Raw genomic sequence first — 15,151 nt, forward strand, 5'->3', positions numbered from 1 at the left:
TGGAATGAAAAGGCTGTTCCTAAACCCATCGTTCCAATTAAACCCATAAATTAGGCAATTAGTATAACCGTCGTATGCGACGAAGAAGACGTTTGGGATTCTCAAGTCATTTGTAACGCGCCTTTAAATCTGGACCGAGCCAACATCGACCAGCTCAAGCCAGTTTTAATTCCTCTCTTTTACGCTAACTGATGGTTATCCATCTCCAAACTCCCGTTGACTCAAGAATAAATGTGTTTTTTTTTTTCTATTCAGAATTTTTTTACTATTCGCATTGGACCGAAGTGTCGTGCGAGCCGTCAGGAAGCGCGACTTCTCCGATTTTTTAAAGCCGGTGACTTTCTCATCGCAATGTCAATCAATTAATTTCAAGAATTCCATCATCGTTTGTGATCCGATCTCCGGGGGTGTCAAGTATCACTGGCAATTGTCCTTCGCCTCGAAAATTAATATTATCTTCGGTGCAATAGAAATTGCCATTTATGTAATGGGAATTATTCATCCATCAAGACTGGACGTATGAAGGAAAATTCACAGAAAAATGTTTTTTGTTACTATGAACGATTTTTAGCGATTTTTTCATGGACTTCCCAATAATTATATAACAATTCTACTAAACCATCCACTCGATTTTTGGGAATAAATTGCTTGAGATAAATGCAAACGCTTTTTATCATTTCGTAAAATGTTCAATAATCATTTTTCTGTCTCTAGAAATTTTTAAGAATAGAATTTATCATAAATATGCCATAACAACTCATTTGAAAATTTGTTATTTAATTTTTCTGATGATTTCAGCGGATAATTAATTTTATCTTATTCTCTAGAAACATTTCCGCATAAATATTCCGCGTTTTTGTCCTAATTAAAAAATCGGGATGATTGTGTAAAAATATGAATTTTAATTATCCAATCAACGCACCGAATTTTCAATAAAATTTCTTCTTCCTCGCATTCGTTCTCCTCCGATCCTGGCAGTACACTGGCGATCGAACACTTCCATTGACCCGATTCTCGTTGTTTATACCTCCTAATTGGCGCAAAAATGCCCATAAACAATCTGCCAAAACCGGTGCTTTCCAATTCAACCACTTTCCCCCCTCTTCACTACCCCATTCAGCTCATGAAGATCTGATTGCGGATAGCACTATTTGGGGGGCAGAAGGATAAAATCGCAGCGCTGAAGCCCGAGAGCTTTACAATCACAGAAACATTCTGAGTATCATCGGAAATCCCATTAAATCTGACAAACCCTTTTTTTCGTTTTTCACAACTCATAATTCGCCATAAGTCTTATTCCTCCAGTTTCCACGTTTCCAGTTCGATTAATTCTTTGTAACGACACGTGCCACGATTGCGATCTTAACTATCCGTTATGTGTACAGAGAATAAATAGAAAAACCTAGTGAATTCTTCTCTCAATTTTTTCAAGTCTCTTGATTGATTGTTTTAGTGAAAAAATAATAACGATAGTCCAAAAATAATAAACTTGATGTTGCAAGATGTTGTTAATATTTACTAACATTTTCTAACGAAAAAGAACTCAAAAAGTTGTGCAACAAAAAACCTACCGATTTTTCCTATGAAAGGGATTCTATTAGTTGTTTAACATTGAAAACACCGCGTTAGTATCCGAATAAATTAACCGAATTTTTAATTCATTCTCACGTCATTCCTTCTCAATGAATAAATTACCGCGTCAATTCGGTACCGAAGCGAGGAACCAGTTTAAGTTCATTATCCATCGATGAGTTTTCACTGGATATCTCGAAACCCAAAGGAGATAGGCCATTGTTCCTCATGACCTTTTTTGTAGCTCTCAATTAGTTCTACAAAAAAGCTTTTCACACAAATTTCTCCAAATCCCACGGATTCGGAGATATTCCTCGAAAACGTAACGAAGAGCTAGATCGACTCAAACCGGTTTACCGATTCCCTTCTGAATTAATAGTAAAAAAAAAAAAAATAGCTCGTGAATTAATGCGACTGAAATTACATAATATTCAGGAAAATCCACGTGAATAATAACGTAACTGCGGTTCAATGAGTGACTGCCAAAACATTTTTTTTTCGTCGCAGCAGATCCAATGAAAATTCGAAAAAATCGTAAAAACGTGGAAATAAAAAATGTCAATTCGAAAAGTCGAAGAAAATGAATAAAATGACGACAACGAGGAGTCGTCATGCATTAATCATCAGATGTTATCATCATGAATCAATCGGTTCTGTTTTTCAGGAACTTCAATCCTAAAAATCGTCATTGATCATCCACTCCAGAGCTCTCCATGTTTTCGTCATTGTATCCAGTATGGACGACGATGGAAACAATCTCGCCGCAAAATAATTCGAGTGGTAGGGGCTGGCATCGTATAAAGGCGCTATGACAATTAAAATCATCAGTCTTAAAAGAAAACTCCAGTTTAATCCAGTCAACAGCGTCAATCCCTTCAAAACGAGTCTCGAATTATTCTTCACCCAGTTCTTCATTTTTTATTTCTCTGACGATCCCCTCGAACAATCGGAGCAGATTTTTTCTCATTGAAAGGAATAGCGGCAGTGAGAAGAGGTCAAGGGGACGTGGAACTCCTGACTTTTCATTGTCCACTGCCTTATTTTATTTATTTACATTTATGCGTTACATCAGGAAGACGAGCAAAATCATTCAGATCCAGTTTCGCACGTTTTTGTTGCCCTCCGTCGACTAGTGAAATTCGATAATTAACGATTTAGTTAAAACCGCTAATTGTTTGATAAATATTAGTAATCGTAGGATTTCCTGGCGACTGACGGATAATTAAGGTAAGCCGCCTGAATTTAATTACCTTCTCCAGGTGTTTTTCAGTTGACTATTGAATTATTTATATTGAACAATTGGGGAGATTTTTTTGCGCCAGTAAAATTATCTATCTGTCAATGACTTATTTTATTTATTGTAAACTTGTCTGTTGCCTTTGAAAATAGGACATTTTGACAATTATTTATTCATCCGAATTTCGATTGTTGCGGGGTATTTTTCCGAACGATCGGGGAATTTTAATTAATTATCTCTCCTCGGACTCTTCAAGGAGAGACAAATTCTTGAAAAATTACGGGTCTGTTCCATAATCTGACCGTCAAAACAGTAATCAGTATAAATTAGGGAACAATTAATCTTTTTTTCACTCAACGTTCTGGACTTTTTCTTGAAAGTTCACTGAAAAAGTGCGTAATTGTTCCGTCATTTTTACCGAATATTATTTTGACTGGACGGAGAGACATATTCAAAAAAAATTACGTATCATTTCCGTAATTTTGGAGCGAATTACGGTTACCCGGAATTTTGCAGAACTGCCACGAAATTTTTCCTGAAAGGTCCGTAATTTTTCGGGTAAAATTCTCCAGTCGATTTCGTAATTAATGAGCGAACTGCGAATTCCGTAATTTTTATGGAATATTGTTTTAGCTTGCAGATTACGGAAGAATCACGTAATTTTTCAAGAATTTTTCCCTCGGTGTCCGTCGCTGGATAAATCCAAATACTTCGAGCTCCTAACGAATTGCGGATAATTAACGAAAATCTGATTTTTATCGCACCTGCGGATGTTTTTTCTTTCATAACATCGCGCGAATTGAATAATAGCCCCCTCCCCCCCACTCTATTAGACAGTAATTATTTACTGGGAAGTAGGGAAAACGTGTCATTGTTTCCGAAAATCATCTGATGATTTGTGATGTCCGGTAGAAATTATTTTATTTATCCGGCGGATAAATAAATATATTTTACCGCATACAAGGAAATGACGGGACACTCTCGTGAAGGACTTTTTTTGATGATCGGGGATTCCAATTTTGAATTGAATGACCCTTCGAGGTCTCTCTGTTTGGCTAACGCTTTATTACGTTTGGAAATTAATTACTCGCGATGACGCGGTGGCAGAGGCCTCGGGACATCCAACGTGATGGATGGAGTCTCCAATTCCTGGCGGTCTTCCTGGGGCTATCCTGTTACATATATAAACCGGCCGTATCCACTTCTATCCAGTTTGAGCCGGAATCGATCTAACCAATGCTGGCTGATTGGTGATCCTCCAGCGTTCGATTTCAATTCGTCAATCAGGATTCGATAATCATGTAGAGGTCGCGTGTTGGGAAAATTTTAAATAAAGTGTGTGAAAGTTTTTTCCTTTTCAATGAGACTTATCATTGTTAGACTTCAAATTTTGAGTTTTTTGAGTCATATCGAGCCAAAGAACTCAAAAATGAAATTCCCCATGAATTGTTGCCATCGAAAATTGTTCGTGACATGTGCTAAAACATTTCGAGAAATTTATGTTGGAGTTTACTCGTTTTTTGTCAACTCTAACTAAACATTTGACAAGTCTGATATAACATTTATTTTGTGCAAATATTTGAGAGGATTTTTTAATATTTTTCTAGTGGAAACTAGAAAAATTGAATGGAGAATCAAATTTAAAACTCATAGCAAAAAATTTCAATGGAATTTCTACTGATTTTTTCAATAAAATACTTCTCATGGCACATTAAAAATTCTCCAGAATTTTTCTTGGAAATTCCCCAGATTTTTTTTTGGAAATTCCCCAGATTTTTCTTGGAAATTTCCCAGAATTTTCTTGGAAATTCCCAGTATTTTCCTGAGATTTGATTTCACTCATTTCTTTCAGCTTTCTTCGAAGATGAGGCCACGACTTCTAATCCTCTTCCTGGCGCTGTCGACGTCCTCCGCGGAGCAGCGGACGGCCGAGGAAGAGTGTAAGGCTGAGCATCCTGCCCTCCTCCACTTCTTCTCGTGGATCGATTACTCGGTTCTGGCAGTGATGCTCCTGGTGTCGTGCCTCATCGGCACCTTCTACGCATTTTGCAGTAAAAAACAGGAGACGAGCCAGGATTTCCTGCTGGGAGGGTCGAGTATGGGGACTCTACCCATGGCGATGTCTCTAGCTGCCAGCTTCATCACTGCCATTGAGTTGCTGGGGAATCCAGCTGAAATGTATGCGCAGGTAAACAATGTTTATTTTTACCGGTCAATAATTTATTTACAGATATTATTTACAGGCAATTCCACAGTCGTACACGTTATAATTGTACGCATTTTAATTTTTAAACAGAAATTAAAATGTGAGGGTACCTTTACACTATAAAAATACATATCCCAAACAATCATCAAATAAATAAATAATTAACTGAACAGATAAATAAAGAAAATATTGAAATTCATGCGTGAGAGCCGAAAGAAAAATTCAAGAACTGAAATTTCTGAAATTCGTGAAATTAATTCGTTAATTAATTTCAGTCTATGTTTAATAGTGACTGTAAAAATGACTGATTAATGGTTCAAGTCCTCCTGATTTGTTCTTCAGGGCACACAATTCTGGATGACATGTTTCGCATTTATCCTGGTAATCCCCATAACATCGCGTCTGTACCTCCCGGTGTACATGAAATTGCGATTGACATCGAGTTACGAGTACCTGAATTTGAGATTCCACCGGCATTGTAGACTCCTGGCGAGTGGTCTCTACATGTTACAAATGATTTTGTATACCTCGGTGGCTGTTTATGCACCGGCGTTAGCTCTGAGTCACGGTAAGGCCGCAAACTACATACACTGAGAGAAAAATTATTAAAAAATTACGTGACCGTTCTGTATTCAGTCAAAATTACGAAACAAATACACATTTTTTTATGAAGGTTTCATACTTTTTCTGGAACGTTTTTGGAAAGGTTCACTGAAAAAGTGCGTAACTGTTCCATAATTTTTATTAAATATTACATACTTACTCAATAATTTGCACATAATCTTTCAATAATTTTTTTCTCTGCGTAACTGCACACATTTTCTATCGAAAAACCTGAAGAATTTCCTAGAAAATTCTACCCTAGAATCAAAATAATTACTCACCACACCATTCGCTAGATTTCACCCCTTCAGAAGCGATTCAACCCCTATTGTTACAATTTATTTCAGTCACTGGACTCAACACTTACGTCGCCGTATCTCTAGTCTACGTAGTCTGCATTTTTTACGCATCCCAGGGTGGCATGAAGGCAGTGATCATGACGGACACCTTCCAGGCAGTGGTACTACTGCTCTCGTTGTTTGTGATCGTCGCCCTGGGGATGATGAAGGCTGGCGGTATATCCTCGGTGTGGAGGGACAGTGCGGAGACTGAGAGGATTGAGTTATTCATCATGGATTTCAATCCAACTGTTCGACACAGTTTCTGGAGTGTCGTGGTCGGGGGGACCTTCTACTGGGCCACGATGTTCTGCAGTAATCAGGCATCTGTGCAGAAGTACCTGAGTGTACAGTCCATAGGGCAAGTCAGAACGTAAGTGAAATTATTCGCGAAGTAGGTTCAGTCGTGCAGTGGTCAGACGCCACTTGAACAATTCCTTTAATTGAATTTCCATAACTCTTCTTTATTTATCAAGCGGTTTATTGAGATATTATTTTGTGGAAATTGAACCAAATTTATGTCCAACAATTATTCTACTTATTTCACTTTTAACTTTTTGTTTTATTTATTTCATTTTATTTATTTTCCATTATTCGAAGAAGATATGAATGCAAATCAACGTTTCATAATAATTAGATAGAAGAACTGGGGTCTAATACTATTAATTTATTCTTAATTATTATGATTGATTTATTAATTATCAATTATTAATTGTCCAGAGCCCTGTGGGTCTCCGCCCTGAGTCTAATCCTCATCTACACCATCAACTTTCTCACCGGAATGGTCCTCTTCACCGCGCACAAGACGTGCGATCCCCTGAGGGCGTCCCACATCTCAGGAATGGATCAACTTCTCCCCCTTTACGTCATGAATTTCATGGGAGAGTATCCCGGTGTGCCAGGTCTCTTCGTCGCTGGCATCTTTGCAGCTTCCCTCGGCACTGTTGCAAGTGCTCTCAACTCCCTGGCGGCTCTCACCTGCGAAGACATTCTCCAGGGGCTATTTCACTTTCAAGTGCCTGCGAGCAAGGGGGCTGCATACGCCAGGTGGATCAGCATCTTCTTCGGAGCTCTCAGCTTTGCTTTTGTCTTCGTCGTCGAACGTCTCGGTAGCGTTCTCCAGGTAATCATCAATCACTATTTATTGATCATTTATCATTAATCGTTATTCACTCATCATTAATTCCCCCAGGTTGCTCTATCCTTCAACGGAATGGTCGGAGGCATAACATTGGGCATGTTCACCCTGGGAATGTTCATTCCCTGGTCGAATGCCAAGGGAACAATCACAGGAGCTCTGACAGCCCTCGCCCTCGTCCTCTGGATCTGTCTGGGAGCTCAGGTAGCCGTTATCAATGGAGAAATCGAGGCAACCACCAAGATAACGTCCATCGAGTCCTGCTTCTGCCTCAACGAGACATTACCTCTCCTGCCAGTGGACGCCCCAGTCATCCCCGAGGTCTCCCCCCTCTACAGGATCAGCTACTTGTGGTACAGTGCCATCGGCTGTATCGTCACAGTCCTCGTGGGGACCATCGTCAGCTTCATCACGGGTCCCCAAAATCCAGCTGATCTGGATTACGACCTGCTGAGTCCACCCATCAGGTATCTGATGAGAGACTCTCCGAAGAAATCGCCCAACAACATCGCTGGGATTACAAATTACGCATTAGAAATGGAAGATGAGAAAGTCACGAGTGACATTAGTAAAAGTCCAAAGGAAAAATTTTAATTGAAAATTTTGTCTTGTGTGGAGATTATTCTGTTGACGGTTTTAACAATAAATTTCGATCAAGTTTCTCTTGAAAATAAAAAGACAGTCAATTAGATTTTCAAGACATTTGGAATTATAAAAAAGCCGTCAAATTTTCTCCATCTAATTTTCGTATCTCACACTCCCTCACACGTCAATAGAATTTTTCCATGCACGCGGGATGAACTGTCCTCAGGGTCTGAAGTTCACGACTGAACATAATCAAAAGATCTAAAGGTTGAATATGATATCTAGTTCATTAATGTGTACTACCAATTGTATTGTCTAGATCGATTAAGTGTTGTTGTTTCAGTGGGTTCGAGGCTCACATTTGCGGCCAGTAGTTAAATATCTAACGACGTAAATTTAATTTATAAGCTATTGTTATTGCACACGGCATAGTATTTTGGCCGGGTACTTATGTCCCATTAATTGTACATATTTATGACTTTAGTTTTACGCAGATAATTTTGTATTCCAACTGATCCATTTGATCGATTGATGATGATGAAATAATAACTGAAGATATTCAAAAGAGACTGTAATTAATTTCCTATTCCCTCTCATCCAGAGGAATTCCTTGTCCTAAATAATGTCCTTCAAACAATTCAATTTCTGGAGAAATTGCCACAGTAGTTGTTTAATGGATAAGTAATAATAATTATGGGAATGAATTGATAAAAATAAATTGTCATGGGGGAAAGTCTCTCGAGGACTTTGTCGAGGAAGAATAATTAGTGATGATGACCAGTGCTGAGGGTTTTAGGAATTTTATTGAAAATAAACACAACTTTAAAGTTTCAGTTTGTGGAGATATTTCTTTCAACAGTGTATAACATAAGTATACCAACTCTGGACCCTGTAAATCAGGATATTTCGCTTTAGATTCAGCACGTGGACAGAATTACTTACAAGAATATGAGAATTATCTGAACACTATAATTACTCACTATCTTAATAGAATATAATTTTCATGGGAACGACACATTGAATTCCACGAGATGAAATAAATTCCTATCGAGGGATAATCAAGACAGACACGTAAACAGAACTTCCGGACAATCGTTACTCCTAACAACGGCCTCAGCTCTATTAGTATGTGAAATAATTGTTGAAAATTACGTCGAAATAATTGGAAAAAATGGCTCTCATATCGTATTACCTAGTTCCTTACCTCTAGACATTAAATCGACACTTGTAAATTATCATAAAAATGCTGGTGAACCACCTTTATTATTTATCAATGTTCCCGATTGTATATTTTTTTCTGAGTATACCTTCAAAAATTCAGCATCAATCAGGCCTTTCCCATGACCCGACTGCAAAGATTTTAATTCAATGACAAAGAGTGAGAATATCAAAGGAAACGCGGAATTTAAAAACATCAGAATCTATATAATTCGCAAATTTCTATTGCACAGAACTACCAGTTGTCCATCCTTCACCATTGAGCACATAAACACCGAAAAAAAAATCCCTCCAACTCGTCCTTTCTACTTATTTCATCATAAGCACTTAAGTTGTATGTACCAATAATTTGATTCCCCAAAATGTCGAAGAAATCCCCAAAACAATGAGTACCTCGAGCTTCAATGATTAATCAGAATTTGTACATCATTTTTTACGTTTTATCGATAAACTTGGCATATTCGTGGGTACACATCAATGACGCCAGTATTCGACCCCCCACGACTCTACTCCCTACCACGAATCGTGGAAATGAATCCAACAAAAATAACGACCGATGACAGAAAGGATAGAACAATGATTAACAATATCATCGATTATATATTTCGGTGTACAAAAAAGGGATTTAAAAAAAAAATAAAAACATGAATAATGCTGCATCAGCGGTGGAATCTTCAAGCATTTTCACGTGTAAGGATGTCCAGGACTTTCACTCAACCACTAAACTGTTAAAAAGACAATGATTGGTAGGATGAGGACTTGAGAATGTAATCCAGACTTTCTACTGATGATGATTAATAATTAATGAATCTGTTGTGAGACGACAGCAGTCTTATTGGGCAGAGTGATCGAGGAGGGGTCAAATGCCAGTCCATATAGTCAATCCCCTGGCAATTAAACATGATCATATGTACAATTTAATATTTCACTTCTATTATACTTTCCATTCCTCTTTCATACTCTCTTTTGTCCTCCAAACATCGATCACAACCACCTGAACAGTACACCAATTATCTTTTTCTTGTTTGCAACGAAATACATTTTACTGAATCATTATTGTTTCTCGATTAATACACTTCTGTCGCCTATATTATGCTCGGTTGATTCTCCTCTTCAATTTATTCGTCGTTTATTTAATATTTTCTTGGGTTCATGTCGTGGGTGGAATTTCACTCGACGATTATTTACTTCCAGTCCTTGGATGGATCAGTCGTCACATCGCCGTACTGCCAGATGTTGCGGTGATGCTTCTTTGCGTCGTTCTCGGCTGTTTTGAACTCATCATACTGAAAGATATAATATAACTGCGTTATTATGGGGGAAGAAAATATTCTGGGTGAGAGGGTGATACAAAAAATCTCAATTTATTTCCAGGAATTTATTCGGAGAAACGAGGATTTTACGCACCACTTTGTTAGCGATCTTTCTGCTCGTCACGTGGAGATATCCATCAGAAACAATCGCTTTGACGAGATCCTCATTAGACACTGGATCAGCCAGGGTTGCAGCTGGAAGACCGTTAGTTCTGTATGCAACATTGAGCAACAGAGTTTTATCTGCTAAATCGTCTTGTAGGGCCTCCAGTGCAGCTTTGAGGTCATCAGCCTGAGATAAAAAAATACGAAGATGAGAAAAAAAAATTATTTTCGTTTCTCTTTTTTTATTTTATTTTTTTCAATTTTCAAAGAACCAAAGAACAATAAAAAAATATCAAAGATAAAAATGAAAAATTAACATTTTGAGAAAACTTACATCTTTGGGTGCCTCGACATAAGCCAGCACATGCTCATGAGCGAAAGCCTTCTCTCCGGAGAATCCCGCAGGTAGTGGTACAACTCTTGTGACATTAATCACCTCCCGGTTACCATAATCAATATAAAAAACGCTGATATTGGTCCCAGCCACCTTTTCGACCTTGGCCCTGTACCACTGGTCATCACCACCGAACTTAGCAGCAACAAGTTCCCCCCTCTTTGGACTGTAAGCCCCCGGAAGTGGAGGATTGTCCTCGAGCTCCTGACGCAGCCTGCTCAGCAGACCCTCGACCTGACTGCGTTGGTCCACATATTGGGCGTAAAAGTGGAGTTCATCGGTGATTTCAGATACCACGACTTCCTTGGCCTCAGTCTTCCTCTCAGGCACCTCTTTTTCCTCTTCGATCTTCTCCGTGTCTGCCTCAACCTCGGCTCGATCTTTCCAGATGTTGAGCTTCTTTGCCTTCGCGCGCTCCTCAGCTCCTAAATTCATTATTTCATTTTTATTTTCGAAACTCCATTTATTTAATCCAACGTATTTTGTTACTCTCATGATATATAAGTTCATGTTAGAAAATAGGATCAATTGATTAAATCCAACGAACTCAGTAACCGGTCCCTGTGACACTTCATCATAGACTTAAATATCTTTTTTTATAATTAAATAATAAACAAATAAATAAATGAACAAATATTTACCCTTAACAAGCTTCAGGTACTCTCCATTCTCCGTAAAGCTGGAGACCTCAGCAAGTCCCTCCTCGACGAGAGAGACAGCGACATTGACTCCATCGACAAACAACCACCCAATGAATCCACTGCCCTTGCTCTCCATGCTCTCCACCATGATCTCCACGTCCTTCTGGAAGGTCTGGTCCTTCATGAAGTTGTAAGCCTCCTCCCCGTATTTCTCCCCTTCAATGATACCACCTCCCTGCTTTGGCCTGGACCTCCTGGGGGCTTTGACCCCAGCCAGCAGGAAAGTAATGAGACAGTGTTCCTTCGGCAAGAACAGCTTCAGCCTCGAGCCATTGGTCACGAACTCCACCACAGCCTTGATTCCCCTGGTCCTCTTCAACGCTGACAGGTGGAACTTGGCCTTGGAGGGATCATTAGACAGATCAATTATCCTCTGGGGAGCAGTGTCCTTCTTGGCGTGGAGTCCGTGCCCTGATTTTTCAGCTTTGCTCTCGGCAGCCAAGAGTTCATTGTAGTGCTGTGGCCTAGAATCGTCATTCTGCTTGTACCTGACAACTGTCGCCAGCCCCTTGGACACCATAGCTTCAGCGATGTTGACTTTTCCAACCAGAATTGTGCAGCAAATCTTCTCTGGGTACTGATCCTTGGCGGGTTGGGTGTAGTCCTCGATGACCTTCACCTGCTTTCGTATCAGCTTCTTCCTGAGGAATTCTCGTGCCTCGTACATGAAGGGAATGTCATACAGTGGACGGAAGTCCTTGGAACGGGGAGCGTCCTTCTCCTCACCTGCCTTTTTAGGGCGCTGGGGTGGTCTCAGACTGCTCAGGAAGACCTTTTTCACTTCTCCATTTTGATTCTTCACAAGCATAGAATCAGCACTTGTGATCTCAACGACAACAGCGTTGTATTCCTTCTGAGGTGCTGTGGGTACCCAGTCACGCCAGAGACGCAGTCGTTTCTCCTTGGCAGCCTTCTCCGCCATGTAGAGCTTATCGACCGAGGACTTCGTGATGTTCATGGTCCAGCCAATACACTTGGCAAATCCCTCTTTCAGGAGGAGCTCTGCAATGTTCCCATTGGGATGAAGAATCGTTCCCACAAAGTTGTTGTTGTTGGCTGCCTCCAGGATAACCTCAACGTCCCTCTGGAGGATTCGACACTCCACGAAGAAAATGGCCTCCCTGGCGAAGGGCTCCTCCTCGTCGGATTTTATCTGGGGACAACGAATACCCGAGAGCATCAGGGTGACGTGGTAAAAGTCAGGGAGGAGGAAGGCCTTCACTGTTGAGCCGTCCCTCACGTGCTCGATTATCGCTTTAACTCGTTTGCCGTTGTACTTGTCCACCAGAGCTCGTGGATTCTCGATTGTCCATTTGACATCACGAATATGCTCAGAGGAAGGGGCACCTGAGTGGAGACCCTTGCCTGCGGATTTTGCAGCATCCTCTAGCTCAATCAGACGCTTTTGCGTGTCGTTGAGGTTGCGCAAGTCACGTTTCACTGTCGCCAGACCCTCCGACACGAGAAGTTCAGCCACGTTCTGACCGGTGTTCTTGTCTACACATGAAAAAAATGATTTTTGATGAATATACTTTTGATTCAACGAACTATGTATTTTTTCAGTCCCGTAGCTCTCCGGCCAAGTCATTACCAAACAATCCTTATTAGGTCTGACTTATGTTAATTGTATTGCTGTAGCACATGATCCTATTAGCTATAACCTTGAACTTTCTTCTAAAAAATCAGAAAATTACGACAAAACAAAAATTATTCACGAATTTAATTTAAAGTAATAATTGCTATTAAATTAATTATTTTAATTAATAAATTTAATTTATTTTAACTTATTCATCGACATTAATTCAGGCAAAATAGTATAAACTTAGGAATTAATGCTCAGAATTTGCAAATTTTTGATGAGTCTCACTGTGACTGGGTAAAAAAATATTGAATCGTTGTATTTGTATTATGTACCTTTTCCCAGCCAGACAGAACCGTACTTTTTCGTGGTGGCAGCCTTTTCCTCGGCGAAGACCACCTCCTGTCCGATGAGCTTCTTCCTCAGGAATTCCCGGGCTTCCCAAGCCCATGGTTTATCCTTCTCCTCATCAGAATTGGGACCGCCTCGTCTCCCTAATTTCGGAGCTGAGATGTTCGACAGGGAGATTGTCACCTCATTTGGGGGCCTCCCTCGTGGAATGTCCCTGATTGTCACGGTATCACCAGAGACAATCTGTTTCATGAGGAACCACGTTGTCAGCATTAATAAAATTTATTTACAACTTATTAAAATTAAGCTTATATCTGCCAAAAGTCCGTGGCCTGATGGGGTTTTTTTGGAAGCATGTTATTGATCTCACAGTCACAAATAATTGATAAAAAAAGAGAACAGAATTTTTGGAAAGATAACCATTTGATAACCCTGTCAGAAATGTCACATATTAATTTCAGGCATTTCATGAACAATAAAATAAATATTTCCAAAATCATTGATTAATTGCTCATTATTTTCCGCAATCAATTAACTGCTCATTTTCTCTTGACAATTGACATTTCTTTAAAAAATTGTAAGAATGCTATTTATTTATACTTGTACCTGCACTAAAAGGAATCAAAAGGAGAAATTTGTTCATCCAAAGCATTAATTACTGAAGAAATATTAACAACATCCGCGACAAAAAAAAAACAAACTGTCAATTCCCAAAGACAATACTTTTCTCCAAAATATTTTCTGACAAACTTCCTTGAAGAATACACGAGGAACTTGAATTTTAAACTGAATGAAAATCAAATATAGAAATTTTTAAAGCCATAAAAAATAAATTCATGTGTGAAACGATGAACACTAACAACCGACAATATTAACAGTTGCAATAAAATAAATATTTCCCTGAAAATAAATGAAAAATGTGTCCAAAACATTGCACAATCCTCTTCCCAAACATTAACCGACAAAACTCGATGAATAATTAATCAACATCATTACGATGATACCCCGACGGCTCCATTCACAAAATCCGGCGAGGAGATGCCGATGTGACGAACCGAAGATACTAGAACCCTTGAACAGCCCTCAATAAAAAAAACAATGATCACACAACAGGTCAACTGCCCCCGAGTCCCCCCGAGCACCCAAGGCCCAGCGCGTCCCACGAAAGCCGTCATCGGCCACGTAAAATTACCTGCAAATCGTCGCCGTCTCGACGACAAATCGAATTACCCCATCTGTGACATAATAACTCAGAAAAACGTAAAATTTCCCCGGATATGGGGAACATATGTCTCGTGCAGAGCTGGAATGCCAGCTGGTGAGCCCTTATAAACACAAATGCCCACGAAAATACTCCAAAAACGGTCCCAGGCAGTCGAATGAAATTTTTTTTCCAAAACAAAATGAAATAACGGAAGAATTTCTGAAATAACTTACCAATTTCACGATACCGACTTTCGTGTCCACATGCGGCGTGCTGTTAGGAGTGCTCATGATGAATATCAGTGACGATTGCGAAGTGTCTTTTCTGTATTAAAGTGATAAAGAATCAACTCGATAATCAACGAGTCAATTGCTCCGTTGTACTATTAATCCAAAATTAACGATGAAAATAAAAATACACGATATATTCGACGGTAAAAAACCACTCCACTGTTGATGTGTAATTCAGAAATTTGTTGGCATGTTTGAGGGAGCACTAGCTGGTGGGTTATATGGGACTGGGGATATTATTCCACGATCACCACGTACTACAGTGGATGGGTCCACGAGCGCGATCTACAAAACGTATCACAACTGATACTTTCATT

At 39.5% G+C, this 15,151-nt stretch overlaps 2 protein-coding genes across 2 annotated transcripts; one reads left to right on the top strand and one right to left on the bottom strand.

Moving 5' to 3' along the window:
• The first annotated feature begins 2,387 nt into the window (after positions 1-2,387).
• On the top strand, positions 2,388-8,244 carry LOC135164127 (sodium-coupled monocarboxylate transporter 1-like). Its single transcript, XM_064124210.1, has 6 exons — positions 2,388-2,799; positions 4,662-4,997; positions 5,358-5,583; positions 5,966-6,329; positions 6,677-7,079; positions 7,149-8,244. The coding sequence occupies exons 2-6, from the start codon at positions 4,674-4,676 to the stop codon at positions 7,686-7,688; spliced, it is 1,857 nt and encodes a 618-aa protein (XP_063980280.1). The 5' UTR covers positions 2,388-2,799; positions 4,662-4,673; the 3' UTR covers positions 7,689-8,244.
• Positions 8,245-9,477: 1,233 nt separating this feature from the next.
• On the bottom strand, positions 9,478-15,138 carry LOC135164126 (staphylococcal nuclease domain-containing protein 1). Its single transcript, XM_064124208.1, has 6 exons — positions 14,778-15,138; positions 13,325-13,583; positions 11,351-12,907; positions 10,650-11,134; positions 10,305-10,502; positions 9,478-10,183 (listed from the first exon to the last, which is right to left on the bottom strand). Exons 1-6 carry the CDS (start codon positions 14,832-14,834, stop codon positions 10,082-10,084), a joined length of 2,658 nt encoding a protein of 885 aa, XP_063980278.1. The 5' UTR covers positions 14,835-15,138; the 3' UTR covers positions 9,478-10,081.
• Between the last annotated feature and the right edge of the window lie 13 nt (positions 15,139-15,151).

Source organism: Diachasmimorpha longicaudata, chromosome 6, assembly GCF_034640455.1.
Source record: "Diachasmimorpha longicaudata isolate KC_UGA_2023 chromosome 6, iyDiaLong2, whole genome shotgun sequence".
NCBI lineage: Eukaryota > Metazoa > Arthropoda > Insecta > Hymenoptera > Braconidae > Diachasmimorpha > Diachasmimorpha longicaudata.